General features: G+C 41.3%; 1 protein-coding gene across 1 annotated transcript; it reads left to right on the top strand.

The window, feature by feature from the left end:
* Nucleotides 1–8,586: 8,586 nt before the first annotated feature.
* On the top strand, nt 8,587–12,395 carry LOC125897601 (nucleolin-like). The gene is made up of 2 exons (XM_049590996.1): nt 8,587–8,847; nt 11,578–12,395. Exons 1-2 carry the CDS (start codon nt 8,784–8,786, stop codon nt 12,393–12,395), a joined length of 882 nt encoding a protein of 293 aa, XP_049446953.1. The 5' UTR covers nt 8,587–8,783.
* The last annotated feature ends 5,814 nt before the right edge of the window (nt 12,396–18,209 follow it).

Here is an 18,209-nt window from a genome sequence, read left to right as displayed (position 1 = left end):
ACCACCAGAATCCCCTGGCTCTTGCAAGAGACACCTAGCTGGGAGTGCCTGATCAGATCCTCTTAATTTTACCCAGTACTGCAGCCCCAACTTACTACGTCTTAAACATAAGGGCATTTCCTAGCCTGAGTGTCAGACTGAAGCTCCCAGAACCTTCAGTCTGACATGGCTTCCACTGAAGGCGATTTACAAGGGGGAGGGAATTTGATTTTTCCCTAACCAATCAGTAGAGATCAACGACTCACCTAGAATCTGACGTCATTAGTATCTATGCCTCGGGAGTGCCGAAAACAAGCGAGCATTGCCCGTTTAAAATGTCTCCGTCGTCGTGCATGCCCAGCTGCATCGCCGTTAAATCCAGTTTAGCAGCTTCCTTAATTTGGTCCTCCATTAACGCGAGTAGTGGTGAAATACCTCGATAGCATCGTTAATGTGTTCTGTAGGATCTGTAGCAGTCGCCATTGTTGCTATCCTCACCAGTTACCCACCGGCGTACAGCTTGACATCAGCGTGGCGCTGATTGGCTAATCGCTAGACCCCCCGCGTTCACTGGTCCGTCCATCGTTTGGACGAGATAAATCGCAAATTTATTGAAGTATGCCAGACCAGACATGCAAGCCTACTCAGAGGCCGTTTACACGTACACGGTGATTTTGATAAACGGAGACATCTTCCTTCATTTGTGCCCTTCATTTACACGCAAACGGAGATTTCTCCTCTGAAAACGAGTCTCTCTAAAAAACTCCGGCCAGAGTGGAGATTTTGGAAAACTCCGGTTGCGTGTTTGCATGTAAACTGAGATAAATGGAGATAAATGGAGTTATAGGCAGCCAACGTCACAGTATGCGCCGGAACTTGCGCCTGTGTCAAAAGTGCGACCTATGTTGCTATGGTGACAATGGATACATGGAAGGCGGAGACGGTGAAATGTCCGTTTATGAAAATAGCCGGTAACGTGTAAATGGCCTCTCAGTTGAGTGGGCGGGATCTATGGTCTGGAACCAGGCTAGGCATTTCGCCCATTTCTATGAGCAATGCAGGCAATGGTGAGGTTTTAAACACCCCACAGCAGAGTCTCAATGCCTTGGCTTGCAAAATGTCCAACTTCCCCAGCAGTGACTTAGCAGCAGATCCATATACATAACAACCATAATCTATTATAGACCTTATCATTGCTTGATATATTAAATGCATAGTGTCTCTCTCTGCACCCCAGTCACATCCATCCAGACTTCTCATTACATGTATCACTTTTTCATATTTTGCCTGTATTTTTGCAATATGAACAGCCCATGTCAGTCGTTCATCAAACCATAAACCCAGAAATTTAAAAACTTTCACTCTCTCTAGCGAGGATCCATACATTTTCAATCCCAACTTAGGTATCTTTCTTTTGAATCCAAAAATCATAAATTTTGTCTTCATGGCTAAGACTTTAAATCTCCACTTATCTGCCCATTCCTCTATAGAAACTAATGCCCTTTGAACTTTGAACATTTCACCCTCTTCTCCATATGGCCCCATCATCTGCAAATAAAGACTGCCCAAACCCTCTTCCAATGTTCCTGAAAATATCATTTATCATTATATTAAAAAGAACGGGACTAATTACACTGCCTTGCGGCGTGCCATTTTTTCAATTTCTACAATTTTGGACCTTTTCATCAGAAAGTTTTTAATCCAATTAAACATTCTACCTCTTACTCCTAAATCATAAAGTTTAATCATTAGTCCCTCCTTCCACAATGAATCATACGCTCTTTCAATATCTAAAAATACACTTACCACTATTTCTTTATTCTCAAATGCCTTTTTAATATCTTGCTCTAAAACTGCAACAGATTCCATTGTTGACCTTCCATTTCTACACCCATTTTGAACATTAACAAAAAGTCCCTTGCTTTCTATAAAGAAAACCAACCTTTTAGTAATCATCAGTTCCATGATTTTACAGAGCACTGATGTTAATGCTATTGGATGGTATGAACTGGGATCACATGAGTCTTTGCCAGGTTTAAAGATAGGAACTATAACTGCATGTTTCCATTCCACAGGCAGAAAGCCCTCCTCCCACACTGAGTTAAACAAAGCTAACAACTCATCAAGACCCAACTCATCTAAATGTTTAAATAATTCATAGGATAACCCATCCCTCCCAGGAGTAGTGTTTGCTCCGGAACATTTAGCATCCCGCAACTCTGTCATATTAAAAAACAGATTAATTGGATTTACATTATCTGAATTCCCAGCCAACTTCCACTGATTTATTAACATTATTTCAGTCCTCTTCCTACTTCTTTCAACTTCCAGATTCCCAGAACTATGTACTGCTTGAAAAACATCAACAAGCATGTCAGCTTTTCCTGTATTTGATATAGCCTCCGCTTCCCCATTTTGCAAAACTGGAATAGGTTTCCTTTTATAAAGACCTGCCATTCTGTGTACAGCTGACCACAATTGCCTTTCAGTTGAGTTTCAGGGCCTAGTGTTCCACAATATCTCCTCCAACTATTTCTTTTTGTAGTTTTAATCATTCTACCTTGGAGCCCTCCCTTCCCCTTCTATTCTCAAACCTGCACAGAACTGGGTAATGATCACAACGTATTTTATATCTGCCCATAACTTCCCACTCCCCAATTCTGGCCAAGCTTGAAGAGGCAACAGACAAATCTATATGATTTGAAGTATTCCTAACAATATGAAATCTGGTTGGCCTTCCATCATTGATCACTGCCAGATCATACTTTTCAAGGAATTCTTCCACAACTCCTCCATTACTATCCATAGCAGCACTGCCCCATAACGGGTTATGAGCATTGAAGTCCCCAACCCATATAATAGGACATTTAACCTGTAACATAACCTCATCAAATTCTGACAACACTAACCTTTTACAAGGGTTATAAACGTTAACAATATTTATAGGACCCTGTCTAGACCAAAATTCCACAGCCAAACGTTCAAGAGTAGGATTAATATCAAGTCTCCTATATTGGAGTCCTGACGGCTGAGCCATTTTGTACCACTACACGTGTTTCTAGTCGGACTATGTTTACGAGCACAAGAGTTCAGCGAGCCACCGAAGGACCGCCCTGCAGATTTACCATTGGTTCTGCAACGTAGGGAGTTTTTTTAAACTCTGAAATTGTATCCGCCCATCTAAACACAAAATCAGGGAGAAAGACATCAGTATTAAGCAAAGCGTCTAAAGACTGACTTGTGAGTCTAAGAGGAAACAAGTCACATATATGAGAAGAGACATCATTTTGAGATGGTTCGAGGCCTTAGTCAAAACTGAAACTTATTAAACAAATTAATATTATGAAAACCCAACTATCTCTAGTTTGACTTATTAAATCTCATGATTTATCTTAGAATTCGTGTATAGTACATTGTAGCTCTACCTATCTATCAGTAGGCTACTACAGTGGAGCGGATAAGTGACATAATCGTTCGGTTGGTGATACAAGCGTGGAAATTGGCATGAGCAGTCTCCATGGGTCACTTGACAAGAAAATTGCCGCAGCCAATTGAAATATCAAGATGGCAGCCATTCTTCAAGATGGCCGCCACCTTTTTGGAGCAGTTATGTGGTGTAAACGTTCAGTTGGTGATACAAGCATGAAAATTGGCATGAGCAGTCTCCATGGGTCACTTGACAAAAAGACTGCTCACAGCCAATTGAAATTTCGAGATGGCAGCCGTTTTTCAAGATGGCTGTCACCTTAGTGACATCATATTAATAAGTTCGGATGATATAAAGTCACAGTTTCCTGTTTCACGTTATAATCAGACACAAATAACCCAGGTTGAATCATATTGTTTTTTATTTGTTAGTTTTCTCTACATTTTGCAGCAGTTGGCAAACGCTTTGTGGCAACGGCCACTAGACAGGACAGGACAAGACAGGAGTCTTTCCCTTTCTGAACCTGATGCAGAGGGAGAAACAATGGAAAGTAGTTCTCTGTAAGAAAAGAAAAAAATAACATTTAGACCTGGGAATATCATTGGAGTGTCTGAAACATTTATCTGTTCAAACAGGTAATCTCATATGCCTTGTAAACTTCTTGACTGTTATTTTTTATGTTTAAATCTGAATGCAATTATGTTGTGATAGCCAGTGCTATTGATATGTTATGCTAATCTGTTCGATATTAATGCTCAAGTATATTATACAACAGTTAGTTCCGACTGAGTAATTTGACTGGACGGGAGGCATTCCGTGAGTGCTGATATAGAGTATAACATCACTGGGACATGTAACAGTAAAATCACTCTGCTCACAGGTTTTATAAATATAAATACAACCGTTAATTAACCAACTGTCACTCCCACTAACTCGCTGCAGTTGTGGTGAGTAAAAGCGCCGCCACTATTTGTTAATGTTATTACTTTATGTCCGACCGTGAGGATGTACCATTGTTTGCTAGCTTGATGCTAATGACAGTAACGTTAACTCAGCGGGTTGACAAATTGCCTCTGCTGTTTCACAAAAAAAAATGTAGGCTTAGCGCCCTGTGGTCCATTGCCCAATAGGAAATGTAGAATACTCAAAAGTACTTTAAAAGTGCTTGAGTTACTTTCCTCAGGGAGTAACGTTGGAAGTACTTTTAAAGTACTTGAGTTACTTTACTCAGGGAGTAACGCAGTAAAGTAACTGGTTACTTTTTAAAAAGTGACGCAGTAAAGTACTTTGATTACTTTTAAAGTAACCCTTACCCAACTCTGGTTACTGTCATTAGCATCAAGCTAGCAAACAATGGTACATCCTCACGGTCGGACATAAAGTAATAACATTAACAAATAACGGCGGGGCTTTTACTCACCACAACTGCAGAGACTCCCAGCTTCATGTGAAACAAACTACATTATAGACAGTCCGTTATTTATTAATCTCTTTATCTTTATGTTTTTACTTTTTATCCGCTCCAGTTGTCTTTATAAAGTTAACACATTGCACCGTCATTTCAAATTAAAAGCCCCTTATAACCTCGGCTGAGAGAATCCCTCCATTTTCTAAATAGGCTTTTATTTTGAAGCATTTGTAGGAACTTGTTGTGGAGGATACAGTAGCTTGAATGTTTACGCACGGCACTTCAAATGTAGCTCCTGCCATCTGCTGACGCTTTTAGGTGACTACAACAACATTTTGGCTGGCACATGAACAGACACAGTTCTGACTCAAATAATAGTAAAAGTAATAAAAATAGGACAAGAATAACCTGATGACATCACACATGCCATGAACGATGACGTGGGATAATTGGTGAGTACCATCGTGCAGTGTGTCATGTCTGTCGGCCAAGTCACAGCATGATTTTATGACTCCACAATCATGTAATGTGACATATTGACTTTCAGAACGGGCAGAAAAGTCGTGTAGTGTGTACCAGGCATAATGCAAGTCCTGAGTCTGACCTGTCTGTCAACGAGTCCTCCTCCACGTTTTTTTAGATTCCACCGTAGACAATGGCAGCATTTCTTCTACCACGTAGCGAGCCACAAGCTTCATGGCTTCTTTCGGACTGATAGGTTTAACGTTATCTCCGTTATTAGAACCAAAAGACAGCCGTTGCTGTTTCAGAGCTGAAGGACCAGCGTTCTAAAAGTAACGGAAGTAACTGATGGCTTGTTTGAAAATGTACTCAAGTATTTGATTACTCAAACAGCAAACTAACGCGTTAGGTTACTCGTTACTGTGTAACGCGTTATACCCTACTCTGCTCGCTATGTTGAGGCAAACTGACACTACAGCGTTACACCAAGAAGATGGATATTTTCCCCAAAATTACATTTGAATTAAATTATGAGTGGTCGTCAGGAGAGGATGAGGAAAAGGAAAGCCAGGACTCTTCAGTGCAGACCTCCAGGTGTGTTTGAATCCGGCCATGCCAACATCCAGGTTTGCCAACGTTTCATCAGCCCAACTGGACGAAGTTACACAGTTGCAGATCAATGTAAATACAAAGTAGCTTGTGAGTTCCTGGCGTGTGCTGCGTTGCCTGGCGACAGACTGGGGGAACTGTTTTTTATTTTTTTCGCGGAGCTACATAAGATACTTAAATAATTTATTTCATCACCTTTTGTTAACATTTCCTTACTCAGCATTGCTGTTTAAGCTGTTGTTGACCTGTTGTATAAAAGCAATATCACACTCAAGGTCATGACGTTGTACTGTATATCATCACAGCCTCGTGCCTATGACCGGATCACAGCCGTGACGATATACAGTACAACATCACTCCCTCTTGTGTGATATTGCTTAACTTTTAAGACTTCCAAAGACAATCTTATATGATCAATATTAAAAGATTTCTACCATGTTGAGTCGTGATTTTTTTTTTGTTTCGCTCAGTGTGTGTTGTAAGTTATTTGAATCTGAATGTTGGAGGCTGTGTTAGTTATTTAGCCTTTCCCTTTCTGAACCTGATGCAGAGGGAGAAACAATGGAAAGTAGTTCTCTGTAAGAAAAGAAAAAAATAACATTTAGACCTGGGGAATGTGATTAAGGAGTGTTTGAAACATTTATTGGTTGAAATAACCTTGAACTGTGAGAGCGGTGGTGCAACTGACCAGGAGAAGCAGCAGTGTTGTCCACTGCCAGCTTGCTGTAGGAGAGAGGAGAGCGTGATCTGTGGACTGAGGGTTGGATTCAAGACTTTAGGCCTGGGTTGGGACTCTATCTCTACTCCTATCAGTAAAATCTGTCCATCACGTTGGATCTTGAAGAGTGAAAGAAAACTGAGGAAAATATACTGAGCTCAAAGGTACAGGGTTGTGCACAACTGAACATGAACTAAAGCTGCAGCTATAAATATATTTCTCTGGCCAGACTTTTATTACACTGTTATTGATAAGCCAGGTCATGATACTTGACTCCATGTACAAATATATATTGTAATCCTGCTTCTGTTCATTAATATTATTGTGTAGTTGTTAATTGCTTATTACGCATGACCCAGCCACATGGTCGACAGGGCCTTGATTTTGATACTTTGGGCATTGATATGAGTGTTAGCATGCTATTGCTATTGACAGCAGCATTTTTGTTAGGATCATTAGTTCTCTCCTGTTAATAACTGTAGCAGAATCATAACTCAGAGTACAATTACCGGTGAGCTCTGTATGCATTATCAGCTAAGCCTATTTAACTTGTTTATAGTTATTAATAACCTGATGTATGTATGTTTTACTTTCATGTTTATGTCTTTCAGACCACACACCTGCAACAATTTACAATAGCTTATGATTTGTATGAATTAAATATGGAAGAATGATTTTGTACATCTGTGGTGTGGTGGTTAGCACTCTCGCCTCACAGCAAGAGGGTTGCCGGTTCGATCCCGGGCGTGGGAGCCCTTCTGTGCGGAGTTTGCATGTTCTCCCCGTGTCAGCGTGGGTTCTCTCCGGGCACTCCGGCTTCCTCCCACAGTCCAAAGACATGCAGATTGGGGGCTAGGTTAATTGATAACTCTAAATTGTCCGTAGGTGTGAATGTGAGCGTGAGTGATCGTCTGTCTCTATGTGTCAGCCCTGCGATAGTTTGGCGACCTGTCCAGGTTGTACCCTGCCTCTTGCCCGATGTAGCTGGAGTAGGCTCCAGCCCCCCCGCGACCCTCAAGAGGATGAAGCAGTTAGAAGATGAAGAGGATTTTGTACATGCATGGAGGTAATCTAAAGCATTCCCCATTTTATTTATATCAACATGATATACATCAACATTAGGAGTATTACATATGAAACTAATTCACCAGATGATTGAAACCCACACAGTGAAAGTGAACAATTACAGCCTTTAAGTCCAGTTAAGTCAAACCATACTAAATCATAACCTGTACAACAGCTAGGCCTATTTTATCTAAGATGTCAGACACTGTCACATTTCTCAATGACACATGAAATATTCTGATATTATTTATAAAATAAAGAAATACAAAAGAAATAAAAAAGTTTTACATTTATTGCATTGTAGCATAGGAATCAGGAGATAAACACACAGTATACGCTAACATACTGTGTACACATACAAAGACACAGCTTCCTCTGTGTGTGTGTGTGTGTGTGTGTGTGTGTGTGGTGTGTGTGTGTGTATGTGCCACCAACAGAGAGGTCCACCTGACCAGTCTCAGACTATATTACAATAGCTTTACATGCTTCTGATTAAAAATATATAGAATATCAGCCAACAGAAATGAGTCTGTTTTGGGTCAGGTTTTTAACATTGGGGGGATCTAGCAGATTTGGTCCCTCCCAGTGTTGACTCCATGGCTATGGCTTTGCTGCATTATAATGTTAAGGGTGGTTATGGTTTGATTTATAGTGTTTTCATTTCATTATATTTATTTGTTTTTTATTTTAAAATTTATTTTATCTATTTTTGTCGCAGTAATTACACAGAAGTAGCAGTTAATGAAAGAGAGAGAACGGTTTATTTAAAAAACAGTGAAAGTAGCCAGTAAATAAAATGAATAAATTAAAAATTTGAAAAATCAATAAAAATGTCCATATTTGTGTCTCAGTGACACAAAGGCGCGTGCGTCACCAAATGTCATGGCAACAGAACGACGACCCGGCCGAGGTCAGGTATATAAGGCCTCCACACCCTTCAGATCTCTCCCTTTGCACTTGGATTTGGACCTGAGCCAAACTGTGGAAAGTTTTGAAGCAGAAAGCAGAAAGTTGTTGGAAAACACTTAACAAACTTTTGGATCGCTGATTGATTGATTGATTGATTGATTGATTGATTGATTGATCAACTTTGTGGGTAACCGAAGAGCCCGAAAATGGCTGCCATCAGACCACGGACCGAGGAGGAGCACCTGCGTGAGCCGGACCCCAACCGCGCAGGTAAGACAGCTTTTACACTGATTTGAACATTTTCCTGTTGATCCCGCCTCTGAAATCGTTCAAATCGTTATCAGTGTAGAAACCGTGTAACTTTTAGAGATGAAATGTGGACGGTTCACACCGTGTTATTAAGCCTGTTAGAAAACTCCACATTTGATTCAAACAGACCCTAATTGATGATTTCTGGTGTAAATGGATGTTTAGATGGACAGTGTGTGTTAAATCTACCGGGACAGGTGTGGAGTGTGTTAACAATGAATATAGTGATATGAAAACACTCATACTTTTGTTTTAGGGATCAAATCTTTCAAATGTGACAATGTGTGATTGAATTTACTGAAAATAAGATGGCGACTGTGTCGGATTTCGAGAAATGCCAAAAATGTTATTAGTTGTCGCCATGGAAACGATGTAGGCTAACTATTACCTATGAGCGTCATGACGCAGGGACGCACAGGTGCCTCGAGTTGTTTGTTTTGATTGTTGAAGCTGGACTTATTGTATCATATTATATAAAGCTATTTTTAACATTTAATGTTGAAACGCGCTCGTGCTCGTTAGTGTGGTATTTTGTTTTGGAGAGACAAGAGATTTGTAACCGTCTGTGAGTGCGTGCGCGCGTTATGCATGTGCACGCGCTGTGATGTGCACACTGTGAGAGTAATGAGTTATGAACTACTAGTTTGGTCTGCACAGAGCTCACTGTAGTATATTAGGATGAATAGCCATGGTTCACTGTGCTTAATGACGCATGTAGTGCGATGCATATTAAATACATTGATGCTGTTTATTGTAAACCATTTATAGTTCTGTCACCACTGAAGTCCTTACAAGCATAGTGCCAATTACCCCCAGTTACGACTTCATCCCCCTAAAGAGGTAAAAGTAACAGATTGGGGGGCTGAAACATTTACTTTTCTTATCAGTAATCATGAATATTACAAGATATAGTATTTTCCATATTCATGCCAGGACGAAGTTTGTAGTACAATTTCAGACACCCCTAAAGTGGACTATACCATTTCATCGAGGCTTGTCTTGTCTGCCTGCGTCACTCCAATCATCGCACTGGCTGGCTCACATCCAAGTGTTTAGGAGGGGGAGTCACTGCATCAAAAAAATATATATATATATATTCGCGCCGCATTTACACAATGCTGTAAAGTAATGTAAGTAGCTAACTAGCTAGTTTAATACACTTTACTTTCTCACTTTCAGAGTTTCAAGATATATTGTGTCAGGTGTCTAGACTACAGGTGAATGCTAACGTGTGTCTCTGGCTTGGCATTTCAATGTAAGATGTCATATATTATGTGAATGTTAGCTTACACTGGAGCTCAGTCAAGCAGTGAGACAATGGATTAATGTTAGCTAGCTGTAGAGATAACGCTACGTTCTGACATCACTAAGTTATAGACAGTGGTGGAAGAAGTGACAGGGAGGAAAGCCCAGGAGAGGCAACCCAAACCTCTGTGGGCACTTTGTTAAAGTAAGAGTGATTTGGCGAGGCAACTTTATTTATATAGCATATTTTAAAAACAAGGTGACTCATAGTGCTTTACTTACAAATATCAACATACAGTATCAATTTGGTAAAAATGTAGAAGCAACACAAAGGCAATATAAAAATATTAATATAGTAGAAAGAGATAAAATTAAAAAAATAAAAATAAAGATACAATAAAATAAAAACAAGCTAAAATGAAATAAAGCAGTTACAACAGAACAAAGGCCACAGCACAGTAACTTACAGTACTTTTGGATAAAATAATTGAAAACTGAAACATTAACCTAGCTACTACTTAAAGGCATTGACCACCCCAAAATCAAACTTTGTGAGCTTTTTTCTTACCTTGAAAATAGTCTAATAGAAAAATAAATCCTTATTCTACAGGATCCTTTGTTTCTCACTTCTGAATTAATGGAAAAGATGAGAGTCACTGTAGCCCAGGCTTCTGAGCCTATAGAGTGAGTCCTATCTTATCCATTCATTTCAATATTGGGACCAGTTCAGGATCTACAATGTGGAATGTTGCTTTATTTTTACTATTAGACTATTTTCAAATTAAGAAAACAGCTGACTTGCTGGCAGTTTAGATCTAGAATACTTTGTTGGTGACCGCTGACTGCAAAAGTTGTTTGTGTGGTACAGTATGTGCCCCATGAGCTGTTAAATGGTGCAGAATATGGTTTGTCATCATCTACAGACTGCAGACATTTCGTTAAACAAGCAAGATAGTGTGAGGATTGTAAGATTTCTGTTAACTGAAGTACGCGCCTGCGCTTTACTGGGTTCTCTTTACACCCTGGAGAAAATGTTGACCCCCCAATTGTCACTGTATAATTCACACTCTGCTTACAAGTGTTTGGTTGGTGCAGAATAACCACCTTTACTCAGAGCTCCTGCTCATCAGTGGGTTAAATGACCCACTGACACGTTAATCACATTGTTACTGCAGCTTTATGATATGTGATATTATGCTACATTAATGTCTCATCCCTCATCTGTCCAAACTCAGTGGCTGAACTGCACAGTGTCTGATGTTACTGTTAAAAGGCGCAGCCCCTTGTGTGTTGATGCTTTGTTACATGTGTAGTGCACGTGTAGTTATATGGATATGCTGTAGTTTATTTCCCAGTTCAAATTTTGATGATTGCTGATTTAATCCAAAATATTTAATGAGAGACTGAATGAAAAATCCTTATCATTTGAATATCTATCCTCCTCAGGTGGTGCTTTCTACATCGTCGAGCGTCCAGCAGAGGATGGCCTTCCTGAAGTTGTCAGGATCCTTGACGATGATGAAGATCTCCCCATCTACATCTCCTCTGGTGAGGAAGAGGTAAGTGAGGACGAGGTAAGTGTCGAGTACGATGATGAGGCTGAGGTAGATGTAGGTGACCTCATTCCCCCGCTCAACTTTGACGACGATGAAGATCTCCCCATCTACAGCTCCTCTGGTGAGGAAGAGGTAAGTGAGGACGAGGTAAGTGTCGAGGACGATGGAGAGGTTCAGGTAGGTGAAGGTGAGCTCATTCCCCCTCTCGACTCTGACGACGAGGATGAAGAGGACGCACAAGAAGAAGAGCTGAGCATGTTTGACTTCAGACGTTTCTCCCGTCCCGTCGTGATCCCACCTGGAGGTTTTTGGCCCGGATGGCGTCCTTTCGGTGATCCTCTCCCAGAGCCTCCTGTGCAGCCAGTGGAGCGTCCCGCAGGTCTCCCCCCAGTCTCTCCCAGCTCTGGAGACTCTGCTCCCCCAGCCTCTGCCCTCAGCTCACCCACCCGGAGAAGCAGGGAGGACAGCGACACACTGCAGGTAAGGCACGAAGGGGACATAGAAGAAGAGGATGACGAGGACACTCAGGACTACACTCATTTCTTTCCTCGTGTCCAGTGGATCCCGCCTGCAGTCTCTTCCAGCTCTGAAGCCTCTGCTCCTCCAGCCTCCACCCCCAGCTCATCCACCAAGAGAAGCAGGGAGGACAGCGACACACCTGAGGTAAGTGTGAAGAGGCAGAGGACGACTGGTGAGGACGGCGACTAAGACCCAAGATCCTCCACCGCAGGCCTCAGCTCCCCCACCTCAGAAGACACTGCCTGGCTCTCTTTGAGTCCCTGAGGTGGCCGGACAGTGACTTTGATGATGACGACTGACGGCACTGATGGGAACCCTTTGTGTCTGGCAGGACTGAAAAAGCCCCAGGCAGCCTTTGCATCTGGCAAGGCCAACACAGTCCTCGGAAGCGTCTTGCACCAGGGCTTTTTATTTACATTTTACTTTTTCATATAGTTGATGACGCTGGATGCATGCACCAGTGATTTGGAAACCTCTGCGTCTGGCGAGGCCAACACAGCTCTCGGTAGCGTCTTGCACCAGGGCTTTTTATTTACATTTTACTTTTTCATATAGTTGATGATGCTGGATGCATGCACCAGTGATTTGGAAACCTCTGCGTCTGGCGAGGCCCACACAGCTCTCGGTAGCGTCTTGCACCAGGGCTTTTTATTTACATTTTACTTTTTCATATAGTTGATGATGCTGGATGCATGCACCAGTGATTTGGAAACCTCTGCGTCTGGCGAGGCCAACACAGCCCTCGGTAGCGTCTTGCACCAGGGCTTTTTATTTACATTTTACTTTTTCATATAGTTGATGATGCTGGATGCATGCATTTACGAGTGATTTGGAAACCTCTGCGTCTGGCGAGGCCAACACAGCCCTCGGTAGCGTCTTGCACCAGGGCTTTTTATTTACATTTTACTTTTTCATTTTAGTCGAGAATGCATTTACGAGTGATTTGGAAACCTCTGGGTCTGGCGAGGCTGACAAAGCCCTCGGTAGCGTGAGGTTGTCTGCTGGATCCTCTGTTGTTGGGTGTGACTCTCCTCCAAGTGCATGACCCCATCCTGACATAGAGAGCGCCAAAGTGGTCAGTTAGCTGCAGCAGACTCTAGGTCGCTGGGTGTGATGTTGCACCTCTTGAATGTCCCCTTCAGCTGGTCTTTAAACCGCTGCTTTTGTCCAAGGGGCTTTCTGCTGGCTGACAGGGGCTGTCCATAAAGCACCTGACGGGGCAAACGCTATCCAGTCATCTGGATGATATGGCCGACCCACCGGAGTTGCCTCTGTGCCAAAATTGTCTCGATGCTTATGGACTCAGGGCGATGTAAAATGTCCGTATTAGGAACACGGTCCTGCCAGGTGATGCCAAGGATGCATTGGAGGTGTCTGATGTTAAATGCATCAAGGCGTCTGATGTGACGGCGGCAGGTCGTCCAGGCTTCTGCTCCATAAAGCAGTGTCGACACACACAGTGCCCTGTAAACTGGAACTTTCGTCCATGTGCTAAGCACACACGAGAGGGCAGTCTACCAAAAGCAGAGGACGCCAGGTTGATGCGGGCCTGGATATCATCATCAATCTGGCATGTGGATGTCAGTATGCTGCAGAGGTAGCAAAACTGGTTAACCACCTTGAGGGGTACACCGTTGATGGTGAACAGTGGATGGAGGATGGGGATGGAGACCTCTCCTGAAAGAGGACTTCTGTTTTTTGTGTGTTGGTGACAAGACCTAGTGAATGGTAAACAGATGACATAACGTCCAGAGCATGCTGCATAGCAGCTGGGCTGTGGGCCAATCATCTACATGCTGCAACTTCGACTCCAAACACAAACAAACAAACACGCACGCACGCACACACACACACACACACACACACATAACCAACACAGAGCACGCTAGTTTTTTTTCAACTTTTTCATTTTAATCGAGGATGCAATTACCAGGGATTTGGAATCCTCTGCATCTGGCAAGGCTAACAAAACCCTCGATAGCATCTTGCACCAAGGCTTTTTATTTATTTTACATTTTCATGTGCACACACCAGTGGTAAGGTAACAGTTGATACACGTTATATCGTTATGCATTTTTCTTCATAAAGTATAGGTGACCATACCATTCAAAGGTAAGTCAGTACAGCAACAAGTCTCCTACAAGTATTTATCTCTCTGACAGTATAATAATATCAGATGGTCTTTTCAGCTGTAGGTAGCTGTAACAAACAGAGGGATGGTAATAATTACTAACATACAGAAAAGTCTCCAAGTCTCTTTTGCTCAGGTATTGTCAGGTGTAACAGACCCCCCCCCAGATGAGAGGGACAGATGACCACGGGACCAGATGAGAGGGACAGATGACCACAGGACCAGATGAGAAGGACAGATGACCACAGGACCAGATGAGAGGGACAGATGACCACAGGACCAGATGAGAGGGACAGATGACCACAGGACCAGATGAGAGGGACAGATGACCACAGGACCAGATGAGAAGGACAGATGACCACAGGACCAGATGAGAGGGACAGATGACCACAGGACCAGATGAGAGGGACAGATGACCACAGGCCCAGATGAAAAGGACAGATGACCACAGGCCCAGATGAAAAGGACAGATGACCACAGGACCAGATGAAAAGGACAGATGACCACAGGACCAGATGAGAGGGACAGATGACCACAGGACCAGATGAAAAGGACAGATGACCACAGGCCCAGATGAAAAGGACAGATGACCACAGGACCAGATGAGAAGGACAGATGACCACAGGACCAGATGAGAGGGACAGATGACCACAGGACCAGATGAGAAGGACAGATGACCACAGGCCCATTCACTGGGCTCAGTAAGTAATCCCCTCACTCAGACTACAAAGTACCAGTATTGACATAAAGTGTTGCTCAGATAAAGATAACTTTACATATGTGAATTATTTTCATGAGAGGAGCCTTCTTGAACATTGTTCATTGTTTATAATATCGTTCCATGTATAGCTGAGTTCAAAAGTCTTAAGTCATTACTGTTTGTGTTTCACAGGACAGGACTCCTGGGGCAGCTGAGAGTGGACGTCAACCATCCTAGAAAGCTCCAACAACACAGCAGACCACTGAACCACTCTCAGCACCTCAGTGAGTCCAGGACCCCCCCGCCCCCCCACCCCAACCCATGACACCACCCTTTTCACCCACCAGGTGCTCGTAGGTGTGAATGTGTCTCTAAACCCACAAAAGAGAAAAAAAAATTTGGATTTCGTTAATCTAGTAATGTCAGCTATTACCACCCAATTGAGTTGTGTTAGATAGAATTAATAATGCTATGAAGATGGCAGTAACTGATTCATGTGCAACCAACGTGACTTTAATAGCAATTTGAACATTATATGGTCAAATGATATTTACTCAATGTCAGTTTACAGCTAACTTAATTGACAAACATAACTAAAACAAAATGTAGTTTGTTTTGACAAACATATTTTAATTAATGCCAACATTAAGATATTTCATTATACTGACTTAACTCTGTTTGACAGCCATTACTCATCTGTATTTATCAAGTCTAACTAAACTAGTTTTCTTTGTTAAAATGGTCGTAACTTTAAGCAGACTTACTAAACCTGGTTATGTCAACAATTTTCACACAAGGTGGTTAAATAAATTCAAATCACACTACTTTAGTTCTGTGACAAAGTTAATTTATTACAGATGAAACTTAATATAGGACCATAGATAACCATTATTTTAAACCAAAGTTTCAATAGGAGATAAAGACACAGGCTTTAACTGCTGATGGTATTTTCTGTTGGCAACATGAAAAAGCTCTGGAAAAAAGTTAAATTAGCCAGAGATTAATATGAAATTCAGTTTGCTCCATCTAGGGTCACGTCTCAGTCAGTGCATTAAATTTAGAAATGATTGCTAAAAGAGGGCTTATTACAACAAATCTAAATTTCAAGACATTTCACACCCCAAACATCAACATATGATAATAAATCACTGCTACTTTATTCATTTCCAAACTAAAATTCCCAACCTCCTTTGACAAATCTAAAATATCCAATATATTCAACTCAAGTAAAATTAATTTTTTAAATGCCACTTGTGGCTTAAATTGATTTTTAAAATTCTGAAACATGGATTTTTGAAACTGACTTTGTGAACACGGAAAAAAAAAATAAAATTCAGCTTTTGCAAATTACAAAATTTAATATTTTAATTTCAAAAACTGTCTTCAGAATAAAAAAATCAGTTGCATAGTTTACAAAATAAAATACTTAAAATTATTTCTATAAATTTAGTTTTGTTTAAATTAGATTAGATTTCAATAATAAAAGGCTGTTAAACTTATACCACTTTTGTCTCTGTGTTGCTTCCATAATGCAATGTTGTTTCAGTGTGTTTTGAGTGTAAAGCAAACGTTTTCAGAGTCTCCAGTTAGTAACATAATGAGCCTTTGCACAGCCAGCAGATGGCAGCATCTCACATCATAACACATTCATGGCACCATCATACAAGAAATGTTTGGCCTCGTTCTGAGGTTCATGTTTTATCAGTGCCGGTTTCAAAGGCAAACCAAACCTCTGCCTGTTTGTCACCATGAGGTTTCATGTGTTAGTGAGACCAAGTGAATAAGTCAGCTTTCACTTCCATCGCCCCGATGTGTTTGGACCAGGCCAGACAGCAGAGGTCACTTTTTATATAAGGGAAGCCATATGGAGCACATCTGGAAGTGATTATCTGCTCAATCATAACAAAACAACCCACAGCATTTTTTGTGAGGAGAGGGATGGAAAGAAATTCTTTTCGTTTGGCTCACTAACTCGGTGTACTCCTGACTCCAGAGTTAGGAGCTGATGAAAGTCACAGAGTCAACAAAAGGCCAGTGATGCTCCTCAGTTACACTGCAGCAGGACCCCTCCACCCAGAGAACTGACCTGGGACCTGTGTGAATATGTGTAACAGTCAATTTGAGGAGGAGACCGTCTTAATATAATATATTATTACAGAGAGAAACATTTTGGATTTTTAAATTTTACGCAATGGTATATCCTGGTCTCAATGAGGAGATAGATTTTAGACCTTTTCTGTAAATGTATTCTTTATAATGTTGTGGGTGTTGAAGATTATATATGACGTAATTTTCTCATTAATTTTCTCATTAGTGCTCATGTATATTTACTTATCTGACAGTCTGTTTCCAAATATTTGAATGTATGATATGCTTGTATTATGTAGCCTTATGATTCAAATTGCCTGATTACCTATAATAGTAATCAGCACACCTGAGTCGGTTTGTCTCTTTCACGCCCTGACGAAGACCCTGTGTGGTTGAAACCGGTCGGCGTTTCGTAGTTATTTTTATACTGACATGCCCTAATTAATAAAGGCATTTTATAATATCCTTGGCTCTGTCGGTGTGCCTGAAGCAAGCTTTGTGCTTTTTTGTTTTTCTATAATTGACCTGTGACACTAATCTGTGGTAGAGAGACATTTTTCCTTTAAAACAAAAAAGAAAATGAATCTATTTCACTGTTTGATAAATACAGTTCTGATCCCTGATTGGCTCTTTGCCTGGGAGTGTGTTTTTTATACTGCCTGTCATCTTCATCCAACCTTATTTACTGCGTGGAGCCTGTGGATTTAACAACTCTTCAGTAAGACACCTCCGAGACACGTTGATGCATGTGAGGCTCAAAGGGCGTGGAGGAGTCGAGTGTCTAGACTGTGTTGACTTGTGGAGTTACAGCAGATGTGTATCAGCATCATCATTGAATAAATAAAACCTTCCACTCTTCAGAAATCCATCACTGCTCGTACAGGCTGAGTGAATTACTCCATCTGAAAACAGATTCTTTTATAACGCAGCACTGATTCTGACAGTAAATTGTTTAAGCATTGGCAGTGCTTGATAGCCGCGTTAGCTCACAATATACCTTTCAAAATAATACTATGGAGCCCTAGAGACATCAAAACGTTACAAGGAATGGCTGGTGTTATTCTATATTTTTACTACTGTCACA

The sequence above is a fragment of the Epinephelus fuscoguttatus genome, linkage group LG11 (genome assembly GCF_011397635.1).
Source record: "Epinephelus fuscoguttatus linkage group LG11, E.fuscoguttatus.final_Chr_v1".
Lineage (NCBI taxonomy): Eukaryota > Metazoa > Chordata > Actinopteri > Perciformes > Serranidae > Epinephelus > Epinephelus fuscoguttatus.
This window is presented reverse-complemented; position numbering and strand designations above follow the sequence as displayed.

Coding starts and splice junctions, on each gene's coding strand:
- LOC125897601 (XM_049590996.1), top strand. CDS start 8,784: ATGGCTGCCATCAGACCACGGACCGAGGAGGAGCACCTGCGTGAGCCG. Junction 8,848..11,577: donor GCCGGACCCCAACCGCGCAG/GTAAGACAGCTT, acceptor TATCCTCCTCAG/GTGGTGCTTTCTACATCGTC.